This window comes from Halichoerus grypus, chromosome 8 (genome assembly GCF_964656455.1).
Source record: "Halichoerus grypus chromosome 8, mHalGry1.hap1.1, whole genome shotgun sequence".
Lineage (NCBI taxonomy): Eukaryota > Metazoa > Chordata > Mammalia > Carnivora > Phocidae > Halichoerus > Halichoerus grypus.
In genome coordinates, this window is record NC_135719.1 from 40141298 (window position 1) to 40164552 (window position 23255).

The following is a 23255-nucleotide window of genomic DNA, read 5'->3' on the forward strand; positions in this document are numbered from 1 at the left end:
ACAAGACCGGGGTCAACAGCTCCCATGTCAGTCCCCAGGACCTGGGAAGTTAAGGGAGGGTGAGAAGGTGGGGACACTTTGAGGTCAGAGAGGAGACATGATCCTCATCCTCCAGGGGACCCTGAACCCCACCCTGGGGTACCTGGTCTGAGGGAAAAGGCACAACCTTGCCGTGGGGGTCCTGGTCTGAGGCTCTGAGGCCTTTCTTCAGTGGACAGGACCTTCATAGCCTCTGTCCCACCCCCAGGTCTCTGGGTCCCCGAAGGCCAGCGGGCCGAGATCACCACGGCCGCCCTCGATGCCTCCAACCTCCTGGCCAGCGTTCCGTCACCCCAGCGCCCAGAGCATGACGTACTCTTCCAAATCACACAGTTCCCCACCCGGGGACAGCTGTTGGTGTCTGAGGAGCCCCTCCACGCCGGCCGGCCCCACTTCCTGCAGTCCGAGCTGGCTGCAGGGCAGCTGGCCTACGCCCACGGCGGCGGGGGCACCCAGCAGGATGGCTTCCGATTCCGTGCCCACCTCCAGGGGCCGGCGGGGGCCTCCGTGGCGGGACCCCAAACCTCAGAGGCCTTCGCCATCACCGTGCGGGACGTGAACGAGCGGCCACCTCGGCCACAGGCGTCCGTGCCGCTCCGGCTCACCCGGGGCTCCCACGCGCCCGTCTCGCGGGCCCAGCTCAGCGTGGTGGACCCGGACTCGGCGCCCGGGGAGATCGAGTACGAGGTGCAGCGCGCCCCCCTCAACGGCTTCCTGAGTCTGGCGGGGGCCGGCCCAGGGCCCGTGACCCGCTTCACGCAGGCCGACGTGGACGCCGGGCGGCTGGCCTTCGTGGCCAACGGGAGCAGTGTGGCCGGCATCTTGCAGCTGAGCGCATCCGACGGGGCCAGCCCTCCCGTGCTCGTGTCCCTGGCCGTGGATGTCTTGCCGTCGGCCATCGAGGTGCAGCTGCGTGCGCCCCTAGAGGTGCCACAGGCCCTGGGGCGCTCCTCACTGAGCCGGCAGCAGCTGCGGGTGGTGTCAGACCAGGATGAGCCGGATGCTGCCTACCACCTCTCCCAGGGGCCCCGGTTCGGGCAGCTCCTGGTGGCCGGGCAGCCCGCCGCCACCTTCAGCCAGCTCCAGGTAGACCAGGGGGAGGTGGTCTTCGCCTTCACCAACTTCTCCTCCTCTCGCGACCACTTCAGCATCCTGGCACTGGCCCGAGGTGCCAACGCGTCAGCCACAGTGAACGTCACCGTCAGGGCTCTGCTGCGCATGGGAGCGGGTGGGCCGTGGCCCCAGGGGGCCACCCTGCGCCTGGACTCCACTGTCCTCGATGCTGGTGAGCTGGCCAACCGCACAGGTAGTGTGCCCCGTTTCCGGCTCCTGGCAGGACCCCAGCATGGCTACGTGGTCCGCGTGCCCCGGGCCAGGACGGAGCCCAGGGACAGCCAGCTTGTGGAGCAATTCACCCAGCGGGACCTTGAGGATGGAAGGCTGGGGCTGGAGGTAGGCAGGCCAGAAGGTCGGTCCCCCGGCCCCATGCGCGACAGTCTCACTCTGGAGCTCTGGGCGCAGGGTGTCCCCCCTGCCGTGGCCTCGCTGGACTTTGACACTGAGCCTTACAATGCGGCCCGACCCTACAGCGTGGCCCTGCTCAGTCTCCCCGAGCCTGCTCAGACAGAAGCAAGGAAACCAGAGAGCAGTACCCCCACGGGGGAGCCAGGCCCATTCGCCTCCAGCCCCGTGCCCACCATGGCCAGTGGGGGCTTCCTGGGCTTCCTGGAGGCCAATATGTTCAGTGTCATCATTCCCGTGTGCCTGGTCCTCCTGCTCCTGGCACTCATTCTGCCCCTGCTCTTCTACCTCCGCAAACGCAACAAGACGGGCAAGCACGATGTCCAGGTCCTGACTGCCAAGCCCCGCAATGGCCTAGCCGGCGACACCGAGACCTTCCGCAAGGTAGAGCCGGGCCAAGCCATCCCGCTCACAGCGGTGCCCAGCCAGGGGCCCCCCGCAGGGGGCCAGCCCGACCCAGAGTTGCTGCAGTTCTGCCGGACACCCAACCCTGCTCTCAAGAACGGCCAGTACTGGGTGTGAGGCCTGGCCTGGGCCCAGATGCTGATCAGGCCGGGGACAGGCTTGCTCAGGCCCCGGCCCCATTGCTCCCATGCCCTGGCGCTGAGTATCCTGAGAGCCAGAGATACCTGGGGACATGTGCAGTGGAGGGTGCTGGGAGGAAGTCCCAGGGATCCGGGACCAAATAGAGTCAAGAGCTGGAATCTCCCCAGCTTTCTCCATGCCTGGAGAACTGCAAGGGGGCGGGCCAAGGTCAGAGGCATGCTTGGAGTCAGTCCCCCTGCCCTGGAGCTAGTTTGGGCTGTCAAAACCAGAGTGACCTCCTAGATACGTCAGGATTCTGGATCCTGGGTCTGTAATCTTGGGTAAGTCACAGCTGACCCAGGCTGCTAAAAGGGCAAGGAGAGGAGAGGGTCGGGGAGATAGACGGGGATTCCTGGCTTTTCCACTCCAAGCCAGGCCTCCCTTTGTCTCTGTCCCAGAGTTGATGGGAAAACTTTTTCCCCTGGTTTTTTAGGGAGATGGTATTCCCTAGAGTAGAGGGCAGGAGGAGGGAGCCCCTCCACTCTCTAGGAGACATAAGCCAGTAGAATAATATATTCAGGGTGCGAGATGGGGTGGGTTGCTCTGGGGATGGGTTTATTTAAGGGGGATTGCGAGGAAGCTATTTAACACAGTGTCGAGCTAGCCCAGACTGATGGAGCCCCTGAGAGTGTGGGATGGAGGAAGGTCTGAGGCCAGTTCATACCCAGAGCCCCACCTTGACAGGCTGAGGGCTAGGTAGGCAGTATGGGTCTGTGGCCCCAGACCAGGCTGGGCTGTGGAGGGGGCAGGGTCTCAGGCCGGGGGCCGCTGCAATGTCTGTGCTCGCCCAAGGACTGGGGGGTGAGCAGCTGGGGGCACTCAACTCCATGGGGCCTGGATAAATGGTGCTGTGGAGGTTCTGGACAGCTGTGTGTTATTTGTCTGACCATGCACTGGGCCCTTGTCCACACCGGCCTGCACTCCCCAGGGGCAGGCTGTCCCACCAGGCCCCAGCCTGCACGCTGGACAGGGCCACATGAGCCCTAAATTTCCACCTCCAGGGGCCTTTCAAATCTCCTCTGTACCCACCTGTGTAGGCAGGTGGGCCAGTCTTTGTGGGATGGGACCAAAGTCCTTTAGTTTAGTAGAGATAGGCTAGGCCCCTCCAAGGAGCTCAAAGAAACAATGAAATCAGGAGATGTATTCAGTGTCCCAGCCATAGATTTCTTAGCCTGAGTTTTGGCCTCCACAGCCTCATCCCTCTGCACCTACCTCTCAAGCAGTTGGAGTGGCAAAGGTCAGGAGACAGGGGGACGTAGGGATCCCAAGGCTGGGACCTGGTGCTTCGGGGGAGACGAGGGGACCACCACTGGTGCCTTCCCTTGGCTCCTGGAGATTTTCACAAGGAAGATTTCTATTGGTCTCCACCCCCCAACAAGAAGACCAAGAAAGGGTGCTCCTCCTCGATGGCAGGGTAAGCAGCAAGGATTCTGAAAAGCCAGCTGTCCCGAAAGGCTGTCCTCTGGTTAGAGAGGGATTTGAGATACAGGGTCTCCAGAAGACCCTCTATGAGCTACTAAGGAGTCACCACCTTCTGCCCCTCTCCCTTTTGAGGGTTATGGGCAATGAGGACAGATTCTGGGTCCCAGGTGATACTGCCTGGCAGTAAGCTGAAGTCCTCAGAGGAAACGCAGCGTGGGAGGTGTGCGAGCTCTGGGGTGTCAGAGCCCGGGGCCTGAGCACAGCTAGATTGGGGGTGGAGAGCCCCAGCCAGCCTTTGACAGCTGACCGGTGTCTGGGGAGTAGAATCACCTCTTCCCTGTGTCTCCATATCGGTAACATCTGAACCAGGAACTAGGGCAAGAGAGGAAACTCCCTCCTCCCCACTGTGCTGCCCCTAGAGTACCTGCCAGGACACCTCTCAGCAGCCCCTTCCCATCCCGGCATCCCCCAGATCCTCCTCCACTCACAAGACTGGGGCAGGTCACCTGGAATCCTGGCATATCACTGCTGAAAGGGCCCCCAGGGGACCAAGGGCCGGCTGAGAATCAGAGAGGGTGCTGTCCAGTCACACACAGCCAGGCAGCATTAGAATAGACCAGACCCCAAGGCCCAGCCAGCTCTTCTTACCACACTGAAGAGCCTGCACCCAAGGCCCGTCACCAGGGCCCATAGATGGGGACCCCCACAGAGATCCCTCTACACCAGAAGCTCAAAATCCTGGCCTGGCTTCCTGCTACAGCCTAGTCTCTCTGGCACCCCTCAGGCCAGCCTCACACAAGGGGCCCTGCCAAGGGTGTCTCCACACCACATCCCACGCGCTCTGCCCTGCCTCTTCCTGGAGCTCGGGGCCGGATCCTCAGGGCCCTAATATCTGGCGCCAGTCTCCACCCAGGGCGACCAGTTTCCCTGGGAGTGTAAGCTGAGACAAGGGTGACAGACCCGCCAGGCAGGATCTGGCCTCATCTCCTATTTCCCTCCCCCCGCCCCCAGGACTGACGACACCCTCTCCGTTCACTCAGCCCAGCCTGCCCTGCCCACCCCCCACCCCCCCAGGGAGCTGGCACAGGCTGACACTGCTCCAGCTCCTTTCAGCCCATGCTGGACAGTGGGCTAGTACCCAGGGCATTGTGCACACAGCGCCATGAGGACCTGGGAGAGGGTCTTCCACTGGAACGCCAAACTTGGAACCCACTCTAAATGTGGGGCCTCGATTTATGTAAATCCCTTGCAGATTTCAGATAGGCACCCAAGGCTTAAGGGGATTGCTATCCACTTTGCAAAATAACTCACTATCCCCTTACTTAAGAAGCTAGCTCCTCCCAGGCACTGAGATAGGAGTGAACCTGTGCACAAGAGTTTAGGAATATCTGGGAGCACTCTGACCTCTTCTTCACACACACATGCACACACACACACACACTGCACTTACGCACACAGCTGTGTACCTTTAGACCTTCAGACACACAGCACACACCTGCCTATGTAATACATCCACCCACACAGAGACACAGATGCACGCACAAGCTTCGGAGCTAAGTACTCCTCACCTGCGGGCCCCCCACAGTCCTCAGAGCCGGCCATGTGGAGCCAAGGGCTAGGACTCCCTGACCATCCAGAGACCCAAACTGACATCAGCAGAGCCAGGAAGTGGAACCACAGCAGGAGGGGGTGTGGGGAACAGGGGGATGGCCAGAGGGCCCAGTTCTTGGGGTCCCCAGCTTGGAAGTCCTGCCCACCACCCAAAATGTTTTAGCCTCTTAGATGCTAAAGAAGGGGCTCCCTTAAGCCCCTCTCCTCATGCTAGGAGCTGGCCCTTCAAGTGGAGCTGCTATGGCAGCTGTGGACCCCACAGAGCTGGAACCATCATCCCCCAAGAGGAAGCACGAGGCATGGATCTGCCCCTCCCTCAACTCCACCTCTCCCGATGGGGGTGGGAACTGCCAGGGATGCTGGCATCTTCTTCTGGGCCCCGAAGATTCAGGATCTTAAAGGAATGGAGGTACTTCAGCAGCTCCCAGAATGCTCCGGTTAGGTCTCCCGTTCCTTGCCAGAACAGGTGAGGAAGCCCTGGCAAAGGATTGGAGCCAGGATGGGAACCAGACCTGCTGGAGGCCTCTCTCCACAGCCCCTCTCCTTCCTCGTTAGTATAGTGGTGAGTATCCCCGCCTGTCACAGCCCCTCTCCTACCCGAGGTTCCCTTGGAGTTAACACCATCCCTGTCGCTAAACCACTAGGATTAGTGGGGCATTGGCAAGGGCATTTTGTGCCAAAAATGCTGTGGGAGATGCCCATAGGAGTCCACCCAGCCCTTCCGAAGAGTCCCAGACATGCCAGTGAGTAACTACCACACCATGACGTGTGCCCTAACCCAAGGCGTGTCAACAGGCTGCTGAGGGAAGCCCAGCGTGGGAAGGCAGCTGGCTCTGCCCGCTTCCCTCTTTCCTGAGAGAGTGTGGGGTCTTCCCACGGAAGGGACAGCCATGCGGTTGCTAAAGCTGAGCATACCCAGCTACCTCGTGGTCTCATTGCCCTTCTCGGTGTCGTGAGGTACAGTACTTATGATAGCTGCTGTCCTCATTAAGGATACCAGCTCCTCAGGGCGCCCGGGGGGCTCAGCCGGTTAAGCGTCCAACTCTTGATTTTGGCTCAGGTCATGATCTCAGGGTGGTGAGACTGAGCCCTGTGCTGGGTGTGGAGCCTGCTTAAAATACTCTCTCCCTCTGCCTCTTTGCCCCTCCCCTCCTTACACACATGCTCTCTTAAAAAAAAAAAATGCCACCTCCTCAGAGGGCCGCCAGGATAACTGGTAGGTTGTTGTGCTGTGTTCCTTCACAATGCAGATGTCCTAAGACCCCCCGAAGACAAAAGTAACCCTTGGTCAAATCATCCTATGGCCAAGAAGGGACTTTTCTACCCAAACACAGCCTCAGCTGGGGGCTCAAGGAGCTCCCATGCCCCTCAACCTGAGCACTGCCAGCTCTGTTAGCCCAAAGCCTAGAGCTAATTCCAAGGCTTCCCTTGGATGCCTTGTGAGGTCACAGAGGGCTCAAGTGACCCTGGGTCCTGAAGGCCCAAGCTGCATGGACTAAGTCTTTGTTGCTCAAAGTGCGGTCCATGGACCGGGAGCACCAGAAGCATGTGGGAGCTTGTTAGAAATAAGAACTCCTGGGACGCCTGGCTGGCTCAGTCAGAAGAGCGAGCGTGCGACTCTTGATCTCAGGGTTGTGAGTTCAAGCCCCACGTTGAGTGGAGAGATTACTTAAAAATAAAATCTTCAAAAAAGAAAAAAAAATGAGGACTCTAAGGCCTCACCCCAGATCAGCTGAAACAGACTCTGCATTTTAACAAATAGTAAAGTTTAAGACACTTTGACTTAGGTCCTCTACCTCCAAATGGAGAAACAGAGCTGAGAGAGGCAGGGACCAGGCCAAGATCATAGTAAGTCAATGACAGAGCTAGAAAGAAGTCAGACCCCATGATCCAGTTCCAGAGTTTTGTCTTTCAACTCAAGCTGTCCATCCTTCTTCCCCACGCTCTTCTGAAGTCCCTATGTCCCCTGCAGATTTGGGCAGACAGGGTTCTGTTGTGGGGATTCCTGCTCAGGGGCCTCCACTGAGGACAAGAGGGAAGCAGAGGAGGACGAGGCTGGTAGCCAGGCCTGACCCAGTGGGGAGGGTCTGCAGAAGAAGCCCACTTCCACCCTCACCTCCCAAAGACAGGTTCCCTGGAAAGTGCAGCAGCCCCCTACCACCCTGCCTTCTGCAGTCCAGCTAGTCCCTCCCTCCCCACCTGTCCAGATTCCACCTGCAGAGGGAGGGACAGAAGGAGGGGTCTGGCCAAGGCCCCCAGTCAGTGTACTGGGTCTCCCCCACAGTAGAGCAGCAGCAGGCAGCAGAGGAAGGACGAAGAAGCTACCTGTCAGGCCACTGCATGGGCCCGGTCAAGAAGGAGGGCATGGGCCTCCCACAGCACTCTGTCCTGTCCTGCAGAGGTGGGGAGCGAGGGAGGCTGGACCACTACCTGTCCCTTCTGGACCCCAGAACAAATGCTGTGGCCCCCCAGCCAGCGTGCTGTGTTGGTGCTGTGCGTGCCTTTGGGGCCCCCAACTGCCCTCCCCCCAGAGGCTGCTGAGGCCCCCAGCCCCCTGTCCTTGCAGTAAACATAAGTCAAGGCTGTGTGCCCACCGGGGGGCAATGTCCAGCCGGGCCCGGGGCTAGGTACATAGCTGATGCTTGGTAAACATCTACTGCCAGCATATAGCCCCTCCTTTCCCACCGTCCAAAAGGTCTCTAACCATGATCCCACCCAGACCCCATATCCTGACTTCCCATCTGGTTCCCCCGGCTTCCCTCATCCCTAGGAGTGCTAGCAGGGCTCCCAACCACTGCTCTGGCCCCCAGACCCCTCCCAGAGCCCAGGCAGACCTGGCCCCAGGTCCTAAGTTTCTAAGGAACAGGTTTAATCTGTCCCTGCCAGACTCTTGAGCACTCACTTCTCTCTTCCTCCATACGCACCAGCGGCTCCCTCCTACCAGATACCTGGGGTCTAGCTGCTCAGAAGCACATGGGCAGAACACTTTGACCAAATCATATATGGGAGCCTACCACTAATGGACTCAAACTGATTAAATGGGACAGGAGGAGGAGACAACCCAGAACCGCCTTACACTCGCCTTCCCTTGCCGCTACACGTCCTCCTCAGAGCTCCAGGAGCCACTGGCCACTGTGCCCGCTGTTCTAACCACTGTAGGGCTCACCTGATCCCAACCTTCAGAGACCAGCCAAGGGTGCCCCCACCTTTACTTGACCTAGAGGACCCTGCATTCAGTTCAGGTCTCAGAGTCCCAGCCTACTTCCTGGAGGCTCAAAACCCTTCCAGATGCCAAAGATGCATCTTTCAGCAGTGGGATTCCCAGCACCTAGAGACGCCTCAGGGCAAGTGTGGGTGAGCCAGGGATGCTGGACATGCTGGCCAGGGCAGAGACCTCCAAGCACCAGAGAGCAGCAGGGAGAACCCTGCTGGGTCTTGTTGGGGAAGGTGGAGCCTTTTCTAAAGGGCTGTTGGTTGAGCAAGCAGGCAGGTGGGTGAGGCTGGCGGAGCCTGGGCACTCCTGGAAGGCTGTGAGTCAGGGCAGAAGGGCTCCTCCTGAGTCAGCCCTGCTAAAAGGTTGCCCTGTGGGCGTGGCTCCTGAGCTAGGCAACTGGGGCGTGACCGGTGGACCCAAGAAGGTTCCAGGCCCTGGGAATTCAGCCCCTCTGCCCCATGAGCTGCCTGAGAAGCTCAGTCTGGGGATAGAAGCCATGAACTAAAGGAGGGAGGGCAGCAATGGTGACTGTGCCTGCCCAGTGAACTTGTACAAGTCCACCCACCTGTGGATGGGATGTGCGACCCTAGCAAGTACGGACCCAGGCCTGGGAGAGCTTGCTACCTGCTTTCTGCCTACGGCCCTGCCTCCTGTCTTCATTTCTGCCCAGTTCCCAGTTCCTACTGCCAGGAATGGTACGTGATTAGCCAGAGGCCCCACCCCCTGCCTGAATTAGAACCTCTCGAAGCAGTGCAACTGACCAAGGCTGCTTTTCCAAGTGTTGTGGCAAAGCTCTTAGAACAGCACCAGGCACAGAGAAAATGCTCAATAAATGTTGACTATTATTATCAGTGCTGTGATGGTGGTTATTACTGAATCGCCTAGCATATGGGTCTGGCATATTGTAGAAGTTTAACAAATGGTCAAATTGACATTATTGTTATTACTATAATTTATTACAGCCATCACAGTGCCTGGCGCAGAGTAAGTGCTAAACAAATGCTCAGTCCTGGAGCATTTGGAAATTCCCCATTTGGAAAAGAGGGACATCAAGGCAGGGAGAGTGAGGTGTGCCGAAGGGGTCAAGTTCTGCCTAGAAGCTGGCAGCCACGCTGACCTCCCTTCCTCCATCCCACCCCATTGATCCAGAAGACCTCGGAGGAGGCTTGACCCCAAGGACCCAAGAGGGAGGAGTTGCACCTGAACCTGCCTGGCCGGTGGAGGAGGGCAGGGTGGGAGAGAGGGTGGGCCCAGGGAAGGCCAGAACACAGGGGCTTCCCGGAGAGGGGAGACTGGGCTATGCCTGAGGGACAGAGTGCCAAGCTTAAAGCGGAACACAAAGACAGGGGCCAGATGATGTGGAGCCAGATGGCCGAGAAGACCGGCCCCGGAACAGACAGGGGCTCTGGGGATCAGGCTTAGAGAAGCTCCTGTGGAACTCCCAGTCTGATAGGGAGTAGCCCCCCGGAGTCAAGGTGGTGCTGGGCTGGAAGCTTGTTCTTTCCCACTGCCCTCCTGCCAGGGCTGACCCTTTAAGATGCAGAACTGGGGTGGGGAGCAGGGGACTGCTGGGCCCCTGGGCCAGAACTCTGCACCCAGGTCCCCCCCACCCAGTTTGAGTGACCTCGGCTGCCCAACTTCCCAGGGGTCACCCTGGGAGCCTTAGGAGTCAGCCAGGTTGGAATACCACCACCCCTCCTACATAGCTAGCCACCCCCCACCCAGCTGATGCCAGCCCAGCCCAGGGAGGGAGGAGGCTGTCTGCTCGGCCACCTGGGATGGCACAGCCTCCTACTAGTCAGAGAAGGACAAGGAGTGGCTCTCCGGGCCACCCTTGCCTCAGACCCAGCCCTCCAGAGGAACGAGCAGGGACTGGTGCGTACATCCTTCCCACCCTTTCACATGCCATGCCTTGCTGAGAAAGGGGGAGATACTCCCCAGAGCAAGTCCCTGGATTCTGGGGGATGTGGGGGATGATGTCAGGAGGAAGCCCGCTTTCAGCCACCAGCTGCTGCAGCAACACACGCCCACGCACGCCCACGCACACCCACGCACGCCCACACATGTTCACAGGACTGCCCCACGTGGCAGCGCACACAGGCATGTGCAGATGCACTCCCTGACAGCAGCCGACCTGTGCAAACCACAAGCCACACACCTACCCTCCCCAGAGATCTGAGGCACAGCCCTGCAGACAACCCAAGTCGCCTGCCGTGAGCGGGGCACTGCGCTAGGCACTGGGGCTATGGCAGTGAGCAAGACGAACCCAGCTCCCCCCAAGGCTGCCTTCTAACAAACAGATATATTTAAAGTCTAACTTTTGCATAGAAGTATTTATTTGCAGATGAGAATGTGTAATGTCTGGAGTTCGCTGGAAGCAAGGGATGTGGGGGAGTAAAATCTTGGCCCAGGATGATCATGGCTGAAGCTGACATATGGGCACATAGGGATCTATTATATTAGTTTCTCTTTTTTGTATATGTTTGAGACATACGTGTATATAGTTGGCTGTTGATAAATAAAATGAAGAACAGTAAGGCAGGGCAAGGGGACAGAGGACTAGGACTAGGAAGACTCTTTAGATGATCAGAAAAGGCTTCTCCAAAGAGGTAACATTTTAAGCAACGACTTGAATTAACTGAGGTTCAAACCACACAAACATCTGAGAGGAAGAACATTCCAAACAGAGGGGGCCAGCAAATGCAAAGGCCCTGGGGTACAAGCATGCTGGGCTTATGTGAGGAACAGCCAAGAGTACAGTGGGTCTGGAATTCTGTGACCAAAGGACAGGGGTCCAAGGCGCCATCAGAAAGGAGCCTTGTGGACTGTGGTAGCAGCTTGGAAGCTGGAGTCAGAATGGCAGGAAGCCCTAGAGGTTGAAAGCAGGGTCAGATATGATTGGATTTTTTTTTTTTTTAAGATTCTGTTTATTTATTTGAGAGAGAGAATGTGTGCGTACATGCATGAGTTGGGGGGAGGGGCAGAGGGAGAAGCAGGCTCCCTGCTGAGCAGGGAGCCGCACGTGGGGCTGGATCCCAGGACTCTGAGATCATGACCTAAGTCGAAGGCAGACACTTAACCACTTAACCGACTGAGCCACCCGGCGCCCCTAGAGTACGGTCTTAAGAGATCACTCCAACTTCTTAAGAGATCACTCTGACTCGAGTTGGACCATCAGGAAGTAGTCGAGAAAGCAGAACAGCTTGGAGGCTACTGCAATTGTCTACGCAGGTGGTGGCTTGGGACAGGCAGTGAGATGGTGACACGGGTCAGATTTGGGATCTCTTCTGAGGAGCTAACAAGGCTTTGCTCATGGATGGATGTGGAGTGTGCAAGAAAGAGAGGAGCTAAGCCTGCCTGCGTGTCTGGGCCTGAGCTTCAGGGTGAGAGGTGTTGCCTCTTCCAGGCTGGGGAGCACAGGGGAAAGCATGTGTGGCCAAATGACTACAGGCAGAGTGCCAGCAGGGGACCCTCACACAAGCACGGGTGCACACACTGACGGGTACTCAGCGACCACACGGGTGGACACACACACTCCGGGTGCCAGGCGCAGACACACACCCCATTCCCCTCCACCTGCCTACCCTACCCCCCACGGAAGCCCCAGGGCCAGAGCCCCTCCCTCCACCCTCTCCAGCTCAGCCTCGGCACTCACAAGAACCCAGTCCTAGCATTCCCTACCAAGCCTCACTCTCACCCCCCATGTGGGCCCCTCAGGTAAGGAGGCTCCCGACCCAGTTCCTTCCACCTGCGTCTTGCCCCTGACCCCTACCCTGCCTTCATCTGCCCAGCCCACTCTTCCATGGCCAGGTCCTGCTCCCACACTCCAGCCTGAGGCCCCACAGAAAATTATCAGTCGACAAATATTTGCTTGGTGCTCTCTGTGGGCCCAGCCTTCTGCCCTTCTGCCTGCTACCTTGAAGGCACGCAGCCACTCGCCGCCCGCCTCCCTGCTCCCCTCGATTCCCAGCACGCGTGCATTCACTCCACAGCAGGACAGCCGTCCCTGGGCCGCCTGGCCTGCCCGCCTGGGAAGGGCACAGCTCTGTGCCCGGACAGCCCTCAGCCTCAGTGGGATGCACTGAAGAGCAGCACGACCTGGCACGGCTGACGCCGTGCCTCTGAGCCCCGTTCTGCTGGGACACGTTGGCAATCATTCTCACCTTCCGGGCAGTTGCGGACAACGAGGTAACTCAAGGGAGGCACTGAGCCCGGTGCCCAGCACGCAGCAGCCATTCAGCGTGAGTTGCTGTGCACTTGGGCCACCCCCCCGACCCCCTGCCTGGCCGGCCTGTGCGGCCCTGAGGCTGCGGCACACCGAAGCAGTGACATGCCCACACTCGTGAACGCATGCCCAAGTGTAACTGTGACAAACCGAGACTGAGTAGTGGCTTTGCCTGAGGTCCCCCGAGTCTACCCAGGGAAGGCCTGACATGAGCCTGCATCTCTTAACTCTTGGGCCCCACTCTCCTGTGTGTGACGGTGTGTGTGACAGCCAATGAATGGCCCAGGGGACACTTCCTGCCCTGGGCTGACGAGTACTGTGACAGCCAGGAAGCCCCAAGGAGTCTGCTCCCCATGAAGACATGGCGGCAACACGGGGCAAGGCTCAAGGTCTGGAGGTGGTCAGGGGCCTAGTCTCAGGCCCAGCCCTGCCATCTACCTACTGTGTGGCCTTAGAGGGCTCGCTCAGTCAGTTTTCTCACTTATGAAGTGGGGTGACAATATTCCTGGCCCAGCCTCTCTCTAGGGCTGCTCTAAGGCTCTGCTCAGAGGCCGGTTATCCCAGCTACCCTTACTGAACACCCGCTATGTGCAGGCCTGTCCAGTTGGTGCGTTGCTCATGTAATCCTCCTAACAGCCATCTGGAACTCCCGTTATAAATAGAGAAATGGAAGCATGAAGCAATGAAGAAACATCCCCAGAACAAGTCCATGTAGGGTAGGATTCGCACAGGGCTCAGCCACTGCAGCCAATCCCAGGGCCCTGCCCCTGGGAGGTGGAGAGAGAGGAAACAGGGGGCTTGTGGCTATCTGGGGGCAGCAGGGCTGTCCAGCGGAGCTTCATACTACCCCGCCCATTATATTCCTGCCGAAATAGCAGCAAGGGGGACCAGGTCAGCCCGGAAGAGGCTCCAGGCACCTCCAGGAGGCCAACTCCCACCTCAGGCATCAACAATTTGCCTCCCAGCACAGGTGACCCAGACCTGGGGACCATCTCACACCCGCTCGGCTACTCCAGCACCTCCCTCACTGGGCCCCCCTTCCTGGTCTGTAGAATGATGCCAGCAATCTCTTGCACGCAGGGTGGTTGGGAAATACTGGCCAGCCAGCATCTGCTGTGGTGCTGCCTGCGCTGGGGGGGGTAGGGGCCCCGAAGTTGGGCGATCCAGGAGCAGCAGGGACTTGGCCCCTTCCCAGGTAGAGCCCCAAGGTGGCAGCCAGACCCCAGATGACAAAGGGTTGCATAGGATCTCTAGTGCCTCCCAGAGCTTCTTGTGCTTGAGTGTGTGCTGGGGAGCTGTGGAATGCTGACCAGGAGCCCCAGAGGGGACCACAGGCCACAGAAGGGACTTTTGCCAGCCCCCTGAGGTCCCTTGAGGTCCACAGGTATACAAGGGAGGGAGGGAGCCCTAAGTGCTCAAAACAGGCCAAAGGCCAGACCCACAGAGGCCTCAGGATGGGGATCAAAGGAGCAGGTGGTGGGAAGACGGGGCGGGGGGGGGGGGCCGATGACCAGAGGATCCAATGCTAACCTAGGACCACGGTGGGCACTACAGGCCCAGCGCCATGGTCCAGGAGTCTGCAAGAACCCACAACAACGTGAGCAGGGAAAGAAAAAAAAAAAAGTAGCAGGACACAAAAAGAAAAGAAAAAGACAAAATCAAAATTAATAAAGTTTAAATAAGTATCTGTAAGACAAGGCATTGCCAAGTAATAAACTGAACCCAACTGCAACAGGTGTATATGAACGATCTTTAATGTGGAAGGCAGGCAAACTTTCATATGTGTGATAGGGTGTGGGATTCAGCCTCTAAAATTCAAAGTGCCAGAGGCCTGCCCACCGTCTTCCAATGTGCCATCCCCAAATCTTTGAAAGGAGGGGTCCACAAATTGATTTGAGATTCCTTTTCTACCATGTGAGGGAATGAGAATGCAACAAAGAAATTCTGGTCAGTTGCAGAGAAATGAGGCGATGCTCCTCACACACGTTCATGTGTAAGGGGAGATCCTGGGGCAAGGCCGTGGCCACTGTGCAGGGCTGTGGTCAGCCTCTTCGTCCCTGGGAGCTGGCGGGACTCACCCTACCCACCAGCCCCTTCACATTTCAGCAGTTGGGTCTGCCAGCCTCCCGTTCTTTCACCTCTGGAGTGGAGCTCTGCCAGACCCTTTTCCTTCAGACCTAAGTGAGTCAATCAAGACTTTGAGGAAAGACGTCAGGGAACTGGGTTCGAGTCCAGCTCCACCTGGGTCTCACTGTGTGATCCCAGGCCGGGCCCATCTTCGCTCTAGCCAAGCCTCAGTCCCTTCGTCTGTGAAATGGAACAACGCCGCCTACCTGGGCTGCTGTGAGGACCAAGGAGGCCACAGCTATGTGAGACTCGCTTTTTCAACAGCCCGGACTGCACTGGGGTTTGACTAACAAAACAAAACCAAAGGAAAAAAGGTTTGCGCTAAACTATCCTGAAACCCGGGACTGGGTTTCACAATCAGAGCGCTCTGCTGAGTGCCATCTGGGGGAGGTGAATTTTCATTTCTCTCCGTGGTTTTTGCCAGGGCTCCTCGTCTCCTACCCCAGCCCACGGAGCCCTACTGGAGCTGAACTGGAAGGGAAGCAGGTTGAGGGTGGGGGGGGCGGGGAGGACAAGCGGGCTTGGCTCCTGGAGGCCTGAGTCAGCAGGCAGGCAGGCAGGGCGGGCCCAGTCCTCACATGCTTGGGGAGGAGATGGTGCAGGAATGTTCCTCCCGCCCAGGCCTGGGCCCTGCCCACTGCGTCCCTGCCCTGGCTCACATGCACACTGCGGCCTCAGCTCTGGCTGGACAGATAGGAGAGGCCTGGAGCTTTGTTGGGTGGGTTCAGCCAGGGGCCTATGAGGCAGGAGGGATTGGCCCTGGGGACCGGCCGCAGAGCTACCTGGGGCTGGGCTCAAGCCCTTGAACACCCTCGGGCCAGTGGCACGGGGTGACACAGCCAGCTGCCACCCCTCACCAGACCTCGAGTTCCCCAACTGGACAGCGCCGGTGTCAGATGACAGGTGATGCCACTGGCTCCCCCAGGAGGTAGCGCGGGTGCAGTCTAGAAGCAGCGACACGCGTGACACCTTTGCTCTGAGCATGTGTGACTTGTGGCCGTGTGTCTGAGTGTGTCGCTCTGTGCGGGTAGGACTGCGGTACGGCTATGCGTGGGGACACAATGTGACCAGTGCTGGGAAGAGATGATGCGTGTGCAGCCATGGCCGTGAACGTGTGCCGTGGGTGGCGCCGTGGCTGGGAGTGCCCCTGGGCGAGCACGTGACTGTGCATCTGTGTGCGGACGGCCAGGGCTGGCCCATGTCCCCGTGGGCAGGGTGTGTTGGCTGCACGTGGCTGTGGCTGCTTGGGCTTGGGCAGCTCTACCTGTGACTTCGTGGACGTGTGGATGACAGCGCGGCTGTGCCACGGGATGGAGGAGAGGTGCTGAGCGGGCTCTGGAGCCACCCGTCTGCCTGCCTCCCCTCCAGGCGTGGCACAGTTGTGGCAGAGCTGTGGCATGGCGGTTCGTGGCCCTCCTGTGTGTCCGGGAGGCAACAGATGCAGGATCTGAGGGCTGCCTCCATCCCCAACCCCCACATGTGGCCACAAAGCCGACTCCTTTCGTGGGCTGGACCACGACTGGGGATCAGAGATTCAGATCCCCCCTACCCCCAGGTCCTGACAGTTGCCCAGGGCAGAAAGAGGGGCCTTGTTTTCCACCCCCTCAGAGCAAAGTGAGGGAGGGTATTGGAGATAGCCGGGCCCAGCTCTGTCTGGAACATCTGCCTGGCAAGTGACTGAGGCCAGCAGCAGGCCCTGCCACCACCAGGATGCTCCCACGCCTTCCCCAACTGGTCCCCCAGGGCCCTCCTTCGAGGGGCTCCGGTCAACCCAGACCAATCTCAAACTGCTCCCCCCAATACCCCAACCCACAGAGAGAAAGAAACCTGAGGGAATGGCTGTGACATCCTCACTCCCCATTACATAGAAGTCTGCCCCAGCCTAGATATCTCAGGATGCCCACAGTAGACCTGGCCCATCCCAACACTTCACTTCTGGACTCTTCTCCCAGGTCCAAGCCCTCCTGAGTAAAGTCTCAGACCACCGCCCTCACGCTGAGGATGGGACACAAGAGGGTAATACTATTCCCAGGGCAGGAAGCATAAGCAGGGGACTTTCCAGGCACTGTGGGTTAAGAAAGGCGTTTCCACCACCCCTCCCCAGACTGACCTCAGTAAGGAGCCTCCCCCACTGTGCTCAAGAGTACTGTCTACAGAGGCGGCCTGGAGGTCAAAGCTGCGAAGAGGTTAAGGCAGGAAGGTCCTTGGGTGGGTTGGAAAATGAAGGAAGGAGGGCAGGGAGGAGGGAGGGGAAAATTCCACAGAAAGTCCCAAATCTGACCTAATTTTGACCCAGGGCCAGGGGCCCATTCCAGAAGTTCCTCTGAGGAAGCTCTGCCCTGAACGGAGAGCCTTTGCTGCCCCCTCCCCACTGCACCCGCCATTCCTTACCCCTCTCACTGCTATAAGCTCCCTGGGTCCCTGGCCTGGTCAAAGCCCCCCGAGGCCCAGACCCTGCCAGCCCTATTCTCCCACCAAGTCCCCCTTGCCCCGAAAGAGAACCGTGGTTTGACTAGCACCCCTCCTTCCCACATGGAAACTGATTCCTGCTCATCCTAACTGGGACACCGCTGAGGGCCCGGCTGGGGGGGGGCGGGTGTAGTTCTCCTCAGTTCCCAACACAGAAGCCGCTACAGGACTGGGTGCTCTGGACTGCTTGCCCCACCTCTCCTGGACCAGGGCTTTCCTGGGGGCCAGGCTGGGGCATGCCTCCCTGGGGAGAAGAACCCCGTCAATTAGACTGTCCTGGAGCAGGTCTCCTCTCCCTCACTCATGCAAGCTCAGCCCTAGATCACTGAGCAGCACAGCCTAAGCCCAGCAGGACTCCACCCGTTTGAGAGATGGGGAGAGTGAGGTCTGGGAAGGATGTGTGTCCAGCTGGGGTCCACGGCCACCTCTAGCTCCCAGCTAGCACCTGCCATCAGCACAGTCCTCCCCCCAGCTTTAGAGGTTTTGTGCCCACCATGACCTCACAGTCTAAGACCTCCCAGGGACACTTAGGGTTTCATCCTTCCCCCACCCTCAATCCCTTTGGGATCCAAACAACAAAAAAAAGCCATGCTTTTGTTGTCTTCATTGCAAAAGGTTTATCAAGAAAATAAGAAAGAAAAAAGACTCAGGCAGCAGGAGCCAGGAGTGGCCATGACCTCCTGGGGAGGCCAGCAGTGGGAACTGTCAGTTCCCCCAACCCGCCGGCCCACACCCTGGCCTGGGCGGAGGGAGTAGCCCCCCTGAGGATGTAAACATGGGTGGGAGACAGCACAACCTGGCTGGGGAGGGAGCCGGGGCTGGCATCACAGTGAGGATGGCCATGGGCATGCGGGCCCAGGACTTCTGGGGCAGTGGGCAAGCCCGCCCCCGTCTTTCTTCCCCTTGGCCTTCCCTCTGTGCAATAGGAAGGATTCCGAGATTCACTGGGGCCCGAGCCTGCTCGAAATGTGGAGAGCCGTTGCTGGTGAACTCAAATATCTGGTAACTTCTGGGTGTCCTCTCCAGGAAGGTGCCACCAAGGTCCTGGGGTCAGTGGCTTGTCTCAGCACCTTGAGCCCAGGGAAAAGATGCGGCATGGTCCCCTAACCAAGGGGTAATGGAGGCTCAGCAGGTGGAGGGGAGTCAGGAGGGAGTTGGCCTGCAACTCCTCCTAAGGGAACAAGGTGAGGCAGGGACAGGGACATGGGAGGAAGAGCCCTCCCCTCTGTCACACAGGCCAAAATCCCCACCAAGGGGGCACCAACTTACTTGGGAAAAGTAAGGGAGAGAAGATGGGCGTTTTCATGTCTTCTCACCTTTGCCCATGCTATTCGTCTCTTCTGAATGTGCCCCCCACCCCTGGCCCCATCTACTGTCTGGCAGGTCCTTGTCATTCTCCAAAACACTACTCAAATGTCACCTACTCTATGGAGCCTTCCCTGACCAGCAGAATGAGTGGTTCTTTCTTTAAGCTTCCAGGAAGCCCTTATTTACCATCAGTCACCCTCCGGTGCCCTTGTCTGTTTCTGTGTCTGACCCCACTTCAACTGGGGACTCCCTGAGGGCAGGCATGTCGCAGCCCTGGGACCCAGCCAGCATCTGACACGGGGCCACAGGAGGCCCCGGTGCCTGCTGAATGAACGCGGGGGTGGTGGCCAGGTGAGCGAGTTCTGTAGGTTCTAGCGGAGGCTAAGACCATGGCCTGACCTCAAGCGACTGACCCAGAGCCCAGGCCTCGGCCTAGAAGATTCCTGACCCCAAATCTCACCCCTGCTGTACCCCTACCTCTAAGAGCTGGGGGTCTTCCCCAGGGGGACCCATGACTCCTCCAAAGCCCACCCCAACCCTCCCAGCCACTACTGGTGCAGGTAGGTCTAGAGAGCAGAGCGCACTGCAGCGACCAGACCCAGGCACAGGGTGGGGGCCGGGGACACATGATCAGAGGCTGTCATACATGCGCAGCGTCTTCTCCAGCTGCTGGCCTACCCGCTGGTAGAAGAGGATCTGCTGGCGCAGGTAGTTCTGCATCATGTGCTTGAAGTCGAGTTCGCGGCGCTGGTGGAAGTGGTTCATTTCGGCCTGCAGGGCGAAGCCCACCACGCGGCAGCGCCTACGAATGCCATCTGCCTCCTCCTGCGCCATGCGGCCCTCGTCACTCATGCGTTGGCTCTCCTTCACCTTGGCGAAGGCGCCTGGCACGGGCACAGTGGAGGAGGACAAGGGAATTAGGGCTCTGGTCTCCCCCCTTTGCTCCCTATGCCCTCCACGAGCCCCCTCAGGGACAGCCACCTGGGTGTCTCCCCCAGGACCGTCCCCAAGCCCTCACCATTGGCACATCTTCCCTCCGAACCTGGGGCACTGTCAGTAGCCCACGGCACTCAGCCTGTCACAACCCTGCTGGCTGTATCGAGTTCCAGGACAGGGCTGTCCTTACCCAACACAGGCACCGATCGCCTCTCACACTGGCTCCTAATCAGCTCAGACATCACCTCCTCCAGAAAGCCTTCCCTGCGCCCCCACGGCATCAGGTGCCTCCCAAAGTTCCCGGGTCTTCCATCAGCCACAGCTCTGACCACCCTGTGCTCACTCTGCCTGCCTCCCTCTGGTCTGTGAGCTCAATGTCTCCAGCACCCGGGGCCAGGTCTGGCCCCCAGGAAAGCTTGGTACATGTCTGCTGAGCTGATTCAATCTGTTCCTCGCTGAACTACTACAACAGGCCCCTAAGGGGCTCCCACCTCGGGCCCAGTGTCTGAGAGGTTCTCCACAGTACCTGAAGAACAGCCAAGATGGGCACCCAAAGCTCCAGACCTCTCCCAGCTCCCCTCTGCCTGCACACGAAGGTCCCTGCCCATTTGCCTAGCCGGGAGGCACCCATTCCACACTGACCCCATGTTCATCAAACTCACCCTGCTCTTCCCTACCTCCACATCTCTGCCTGCTAGATCTTTCTGCATAATTTAAGGCCCCTGATCAGGCTCAGTCACCACCTCCACACCAGAGCCTCCCACAGTGCCCCCAGGTGCAATGCCTCCTGACATTCCAGGGCGCTCCCCACCCCCATCACAATGTTGATTCTAAAACAGCACCTTGAAAGCCACCTGGTATTTTCCTTTGTGTGTGTCTCCCCACAAACAGGCCCTGCCCCTCCTCACACCAGCCTAGAGGGACCAGAGGAGGCCCTGTAATAACCAGGTGACAGATGGGGGACGGGGGACGAACCTGGGCAGGGGACCCAATTTAGAAGAATCTGAATGAATCAGCAAGCAGTTGGTGAATGAATTCCAGTTCTGAATTAACAGACACTTGACTAATTGTGCACTTGAACCGTGTGCACCGTGGGGCCAGTTGCCGGAAGGAGGAGGCAGTTTGCCTGTGCCTGGCCCTCAGCCCTCGCAGGGCTGCAGGGAATCCACTGTGTGAGGCAGAGGAAGGGTGTAGGAAGGCTTGGCATGCAGGACAGCACCCCCCCCCCCCCGCCCCCGAGCACTTCAGAAGCATCCAATGCGCACCAACAGCATGCTGGGGGCCTCCAAGATGTGTTCTTTTGACTCTTCACTCAAGATGTCTGGTGCATTCAAGATCCTTTTTTCGGTCATTTACTCTATGTCAGGCCCAAGGCTCTACATGCTGGAAGTAATTGCAGAAGCCTTTAGAAGGAGCAGCACCCATATAAGCTGGCAAGTGCATGGCTAATTGGCTAACGGGGGCATCTGGGGTGGACAGACACGAGTTTGGAGAATCTCCAGGGCCACTCACACAGCACTCAAAAGAACTCCGCAGTCACCAGCTCCCAACCCACTCAGTCTTTCTGCCACCCTCCCTGAGCCTCTCCTGCCTCCTATTCCATCCCAACTGCCCAGGTGTGGGCAACGGAAGAGGGCTCAGCCCAAGGCCCAGCATGAGGACCCAATAAGACACTTCAGAGTGAAAGAGATCCTAGAGGCCAGCTTCCCACCCCCCACCTTGTACAGAGGAAACTGAGGCCCTGCCAGGGAGGACTTGCCTAGGGGCTCCCAGCCTCCTTCGTGCCCCATATAAGGGGGCCCAGGGGTATCCCTCCATGGCTGGGGGGGTGGACACCACGTCTCCTTCAGAGAGCCCATGCCAAGTCACCCAAGTCACCCCATCTGTGTGGGGACCCAGATAACAGACAAGGAACCTACTTGAAGACGAGACACTAACTAGCCTGGATTCCAGATGCCTGAAAAAATCTGGGTGCAGTGAGGGTGGACCTGTATTCCAGAGGGCTTTTCTGGCCTTGGAGGAAGGAAAGCCTCCTTTTGTTGATGAGAAGACAGAGGCCCAAGTAATAGAAACGCATCTATTGAAATTGCTAGGTATCCACAGACAGGGAGGGGGCCAGGGACGGGGGACAAAAGCTGTGGGGGGGGGGGCAGGCAGAGGTCCCACCCTGCTCTCTGTCACCTCTCCACCTTGTGACTCAGATCTGGGGCTGCCCAGCTAACACTAACATACCCCAGAGACAGGCTGGGAGTTGGGGCTCAGGCCTGTCCAGCATCCCCACTACATTCTGTGTAGGCCTCAACCCTAGAGCTCAGGACCTAGGGGAGCCTCCTGCCCTGGCAGGTGTCCTGTGGGCTGGATCCCAGGAACCAGGAAAGGGGGTGGAAGCTTCAGAGCCCCAGGGTCCCAGGCATACTCCTTAAGCTCCCACCTTAATGCATCCTGTCCCCACCTCTCCGAGGTAATTACCCCCCGCCCCGCCCAGGTCAGGGAAGGAGGTCTGAGTCCTAATCCCAGCTGTGTCACCTCCAGCAAGCCACTGCTCTTGCCTGGGCTGGAGGTCTCCCAGCTGTCAAACGGGACAGGCTGGACCAGGTCTGATGCTGCTGACAACTGTTCTCAGCGGCACAGTGATTTTGAGTTTCCAGATCTGAAAAATGGGATAATATCTGTGCCTGCCCTATAGCGTAGTTAAGGTTTAACTGAACTCGTCTGTACCAAGTACTTAGGCCAGCACCCGACAGAGTCAGAGCTCAGGACGCTACGTGCAACTGTGTGCAGACTGCTTTTCAGTCACAGCAAGAACCAGTTGGTGGTAGCTGGTAGCAAGAGGCTTCTCTTCGTTTACGGAACCCTAGGAGGGGAGGGTTTAGAGGTGGCCAGGTGATGATGGCCTGGAACACAGAGGTTGGACTCACCCATCCCCCAGACAAGCACTAGGTCCTGCAGGGGACATGCTGCCTTGGCCAACCTGAGTCCCATGGCCACGTTCGCTCTGCGGTCCTGGGCCTGCTTCCAGCCCACTAAGCATGCAGCTGAGTTCGTGGTACTAGAGCACCCAGCCTCCCTCGTCCCTCCGCCTCTGGCTCATCTACCCAAGCACCCATCCCTTGGGGAGCTCCTTCACCCCATCTGTCTGGCACAGGGGAAACAGCCTGGGCTGTGCGGTGACACCCCTGGGCCCAATTCCTGCTCTGCGTATCATCCCACCTTGCTACGCCTCATCTGGAAAATGCAGGGGACCACAGTAACTTCCCTGCCCTGGCTGGCTCGCAGGGAGGGGCCCTGCACAGGTACTATTTCCCCTTGTCCCAGCCTAACTATGACCGGGGCCCCCTTCACCCCCCAGACTGCCCGGGGTTTAGATGGTTAGTTATATGGTTCCTCTTCTCTTAGAAGACCCCTGGACTGAGCTCCAGGGGCTGGGCCAGGGGGCAGACAGACTGGTGGCTTCAACTCAGTGCCAAGCAGGTTCCGCGATCCATTTTACTAAGGGGGACACTGAGGGGAGAAAAACACCCTCACAGTCATCTCAGAAGCAATATTTGTCCAGACCCTGGCCTCCTGACCCCACCTAAGCCTCCTGTCTCCTTCCTTCCATGGCCTCTGCCACATGCTTGCCATCTTTCAGATGTCCGGGTGGACTAGACAGAATTCTGGAGACCTGAGGCCCAACTTTCCTGCTCCTTTCTCTGAAAAAGAGTCCCAGCCACAGGGCCAGCATGGAACTCCTCCTCCCCCCATCATCCCCCAAACCTGTCCAATTCCGTCTCAGCCAGATCCCAAGCCCCCCTCCCT

The 23255-nt window shown here is 58.6% G+C and overlaps 2 protein-coding genes across 7 annotated transcripts in view; one reads left to right on the forward strand and one right to left on the reverse strand.

The window, feature by feature from the left end:
- The window catches only part of CSPG4 (chondroitin sulfate proteoglycan 4), a 41703-nt gene extending 32460 nt beyond the window's left edge, over window positions 1-9243 (forward strand). The window contains exon 10 of the mRNA XM_036089991.2: window positions 248-9243. Within this exon, the coding sequence (XP_035945884.2) occupies window positions 248-2082 (1835 nt within the window). The 3' untranslated portion in view covers window positions 2083-9243. The remainder of the gene's footprint in view (window positions 1-247) is intronic.
- SNX33 (sorting nexin 33) overlaps window positions 1-23255 on the reverse strand; it is a 63791-nt gene that overhangs the window by 35234 nt on the left and 5302 nt on the right. The window contains exons 2-3 of one of the 6 annotated variants that reach the window (XM_078079058.1): window positions 19200-19405; window positions 3358-3474 (exon numbers count right to left, since the gene is read on the reverse strand). The exons of 2 other annotated variants lie outside the window; for them this stretch is intronic. In XM_078079058.1, the coding sequence (XP_077935184.1) occupies window positions 3361-3474; window positions 19200-19405 (320 nt within the window). In that variant the 3' untranslated portion in view covers window positions 3358-3360. Of the gene's footprint in view, window positions 1-3357; window positions 3475-14347; window positions 19406-23255 lie in introns of those variants that run through there. 3 more of the 6 variants (XM_036089994.2, XM_036089996.2, XM_036089997.2) reach the window with 3 other exon arrangements.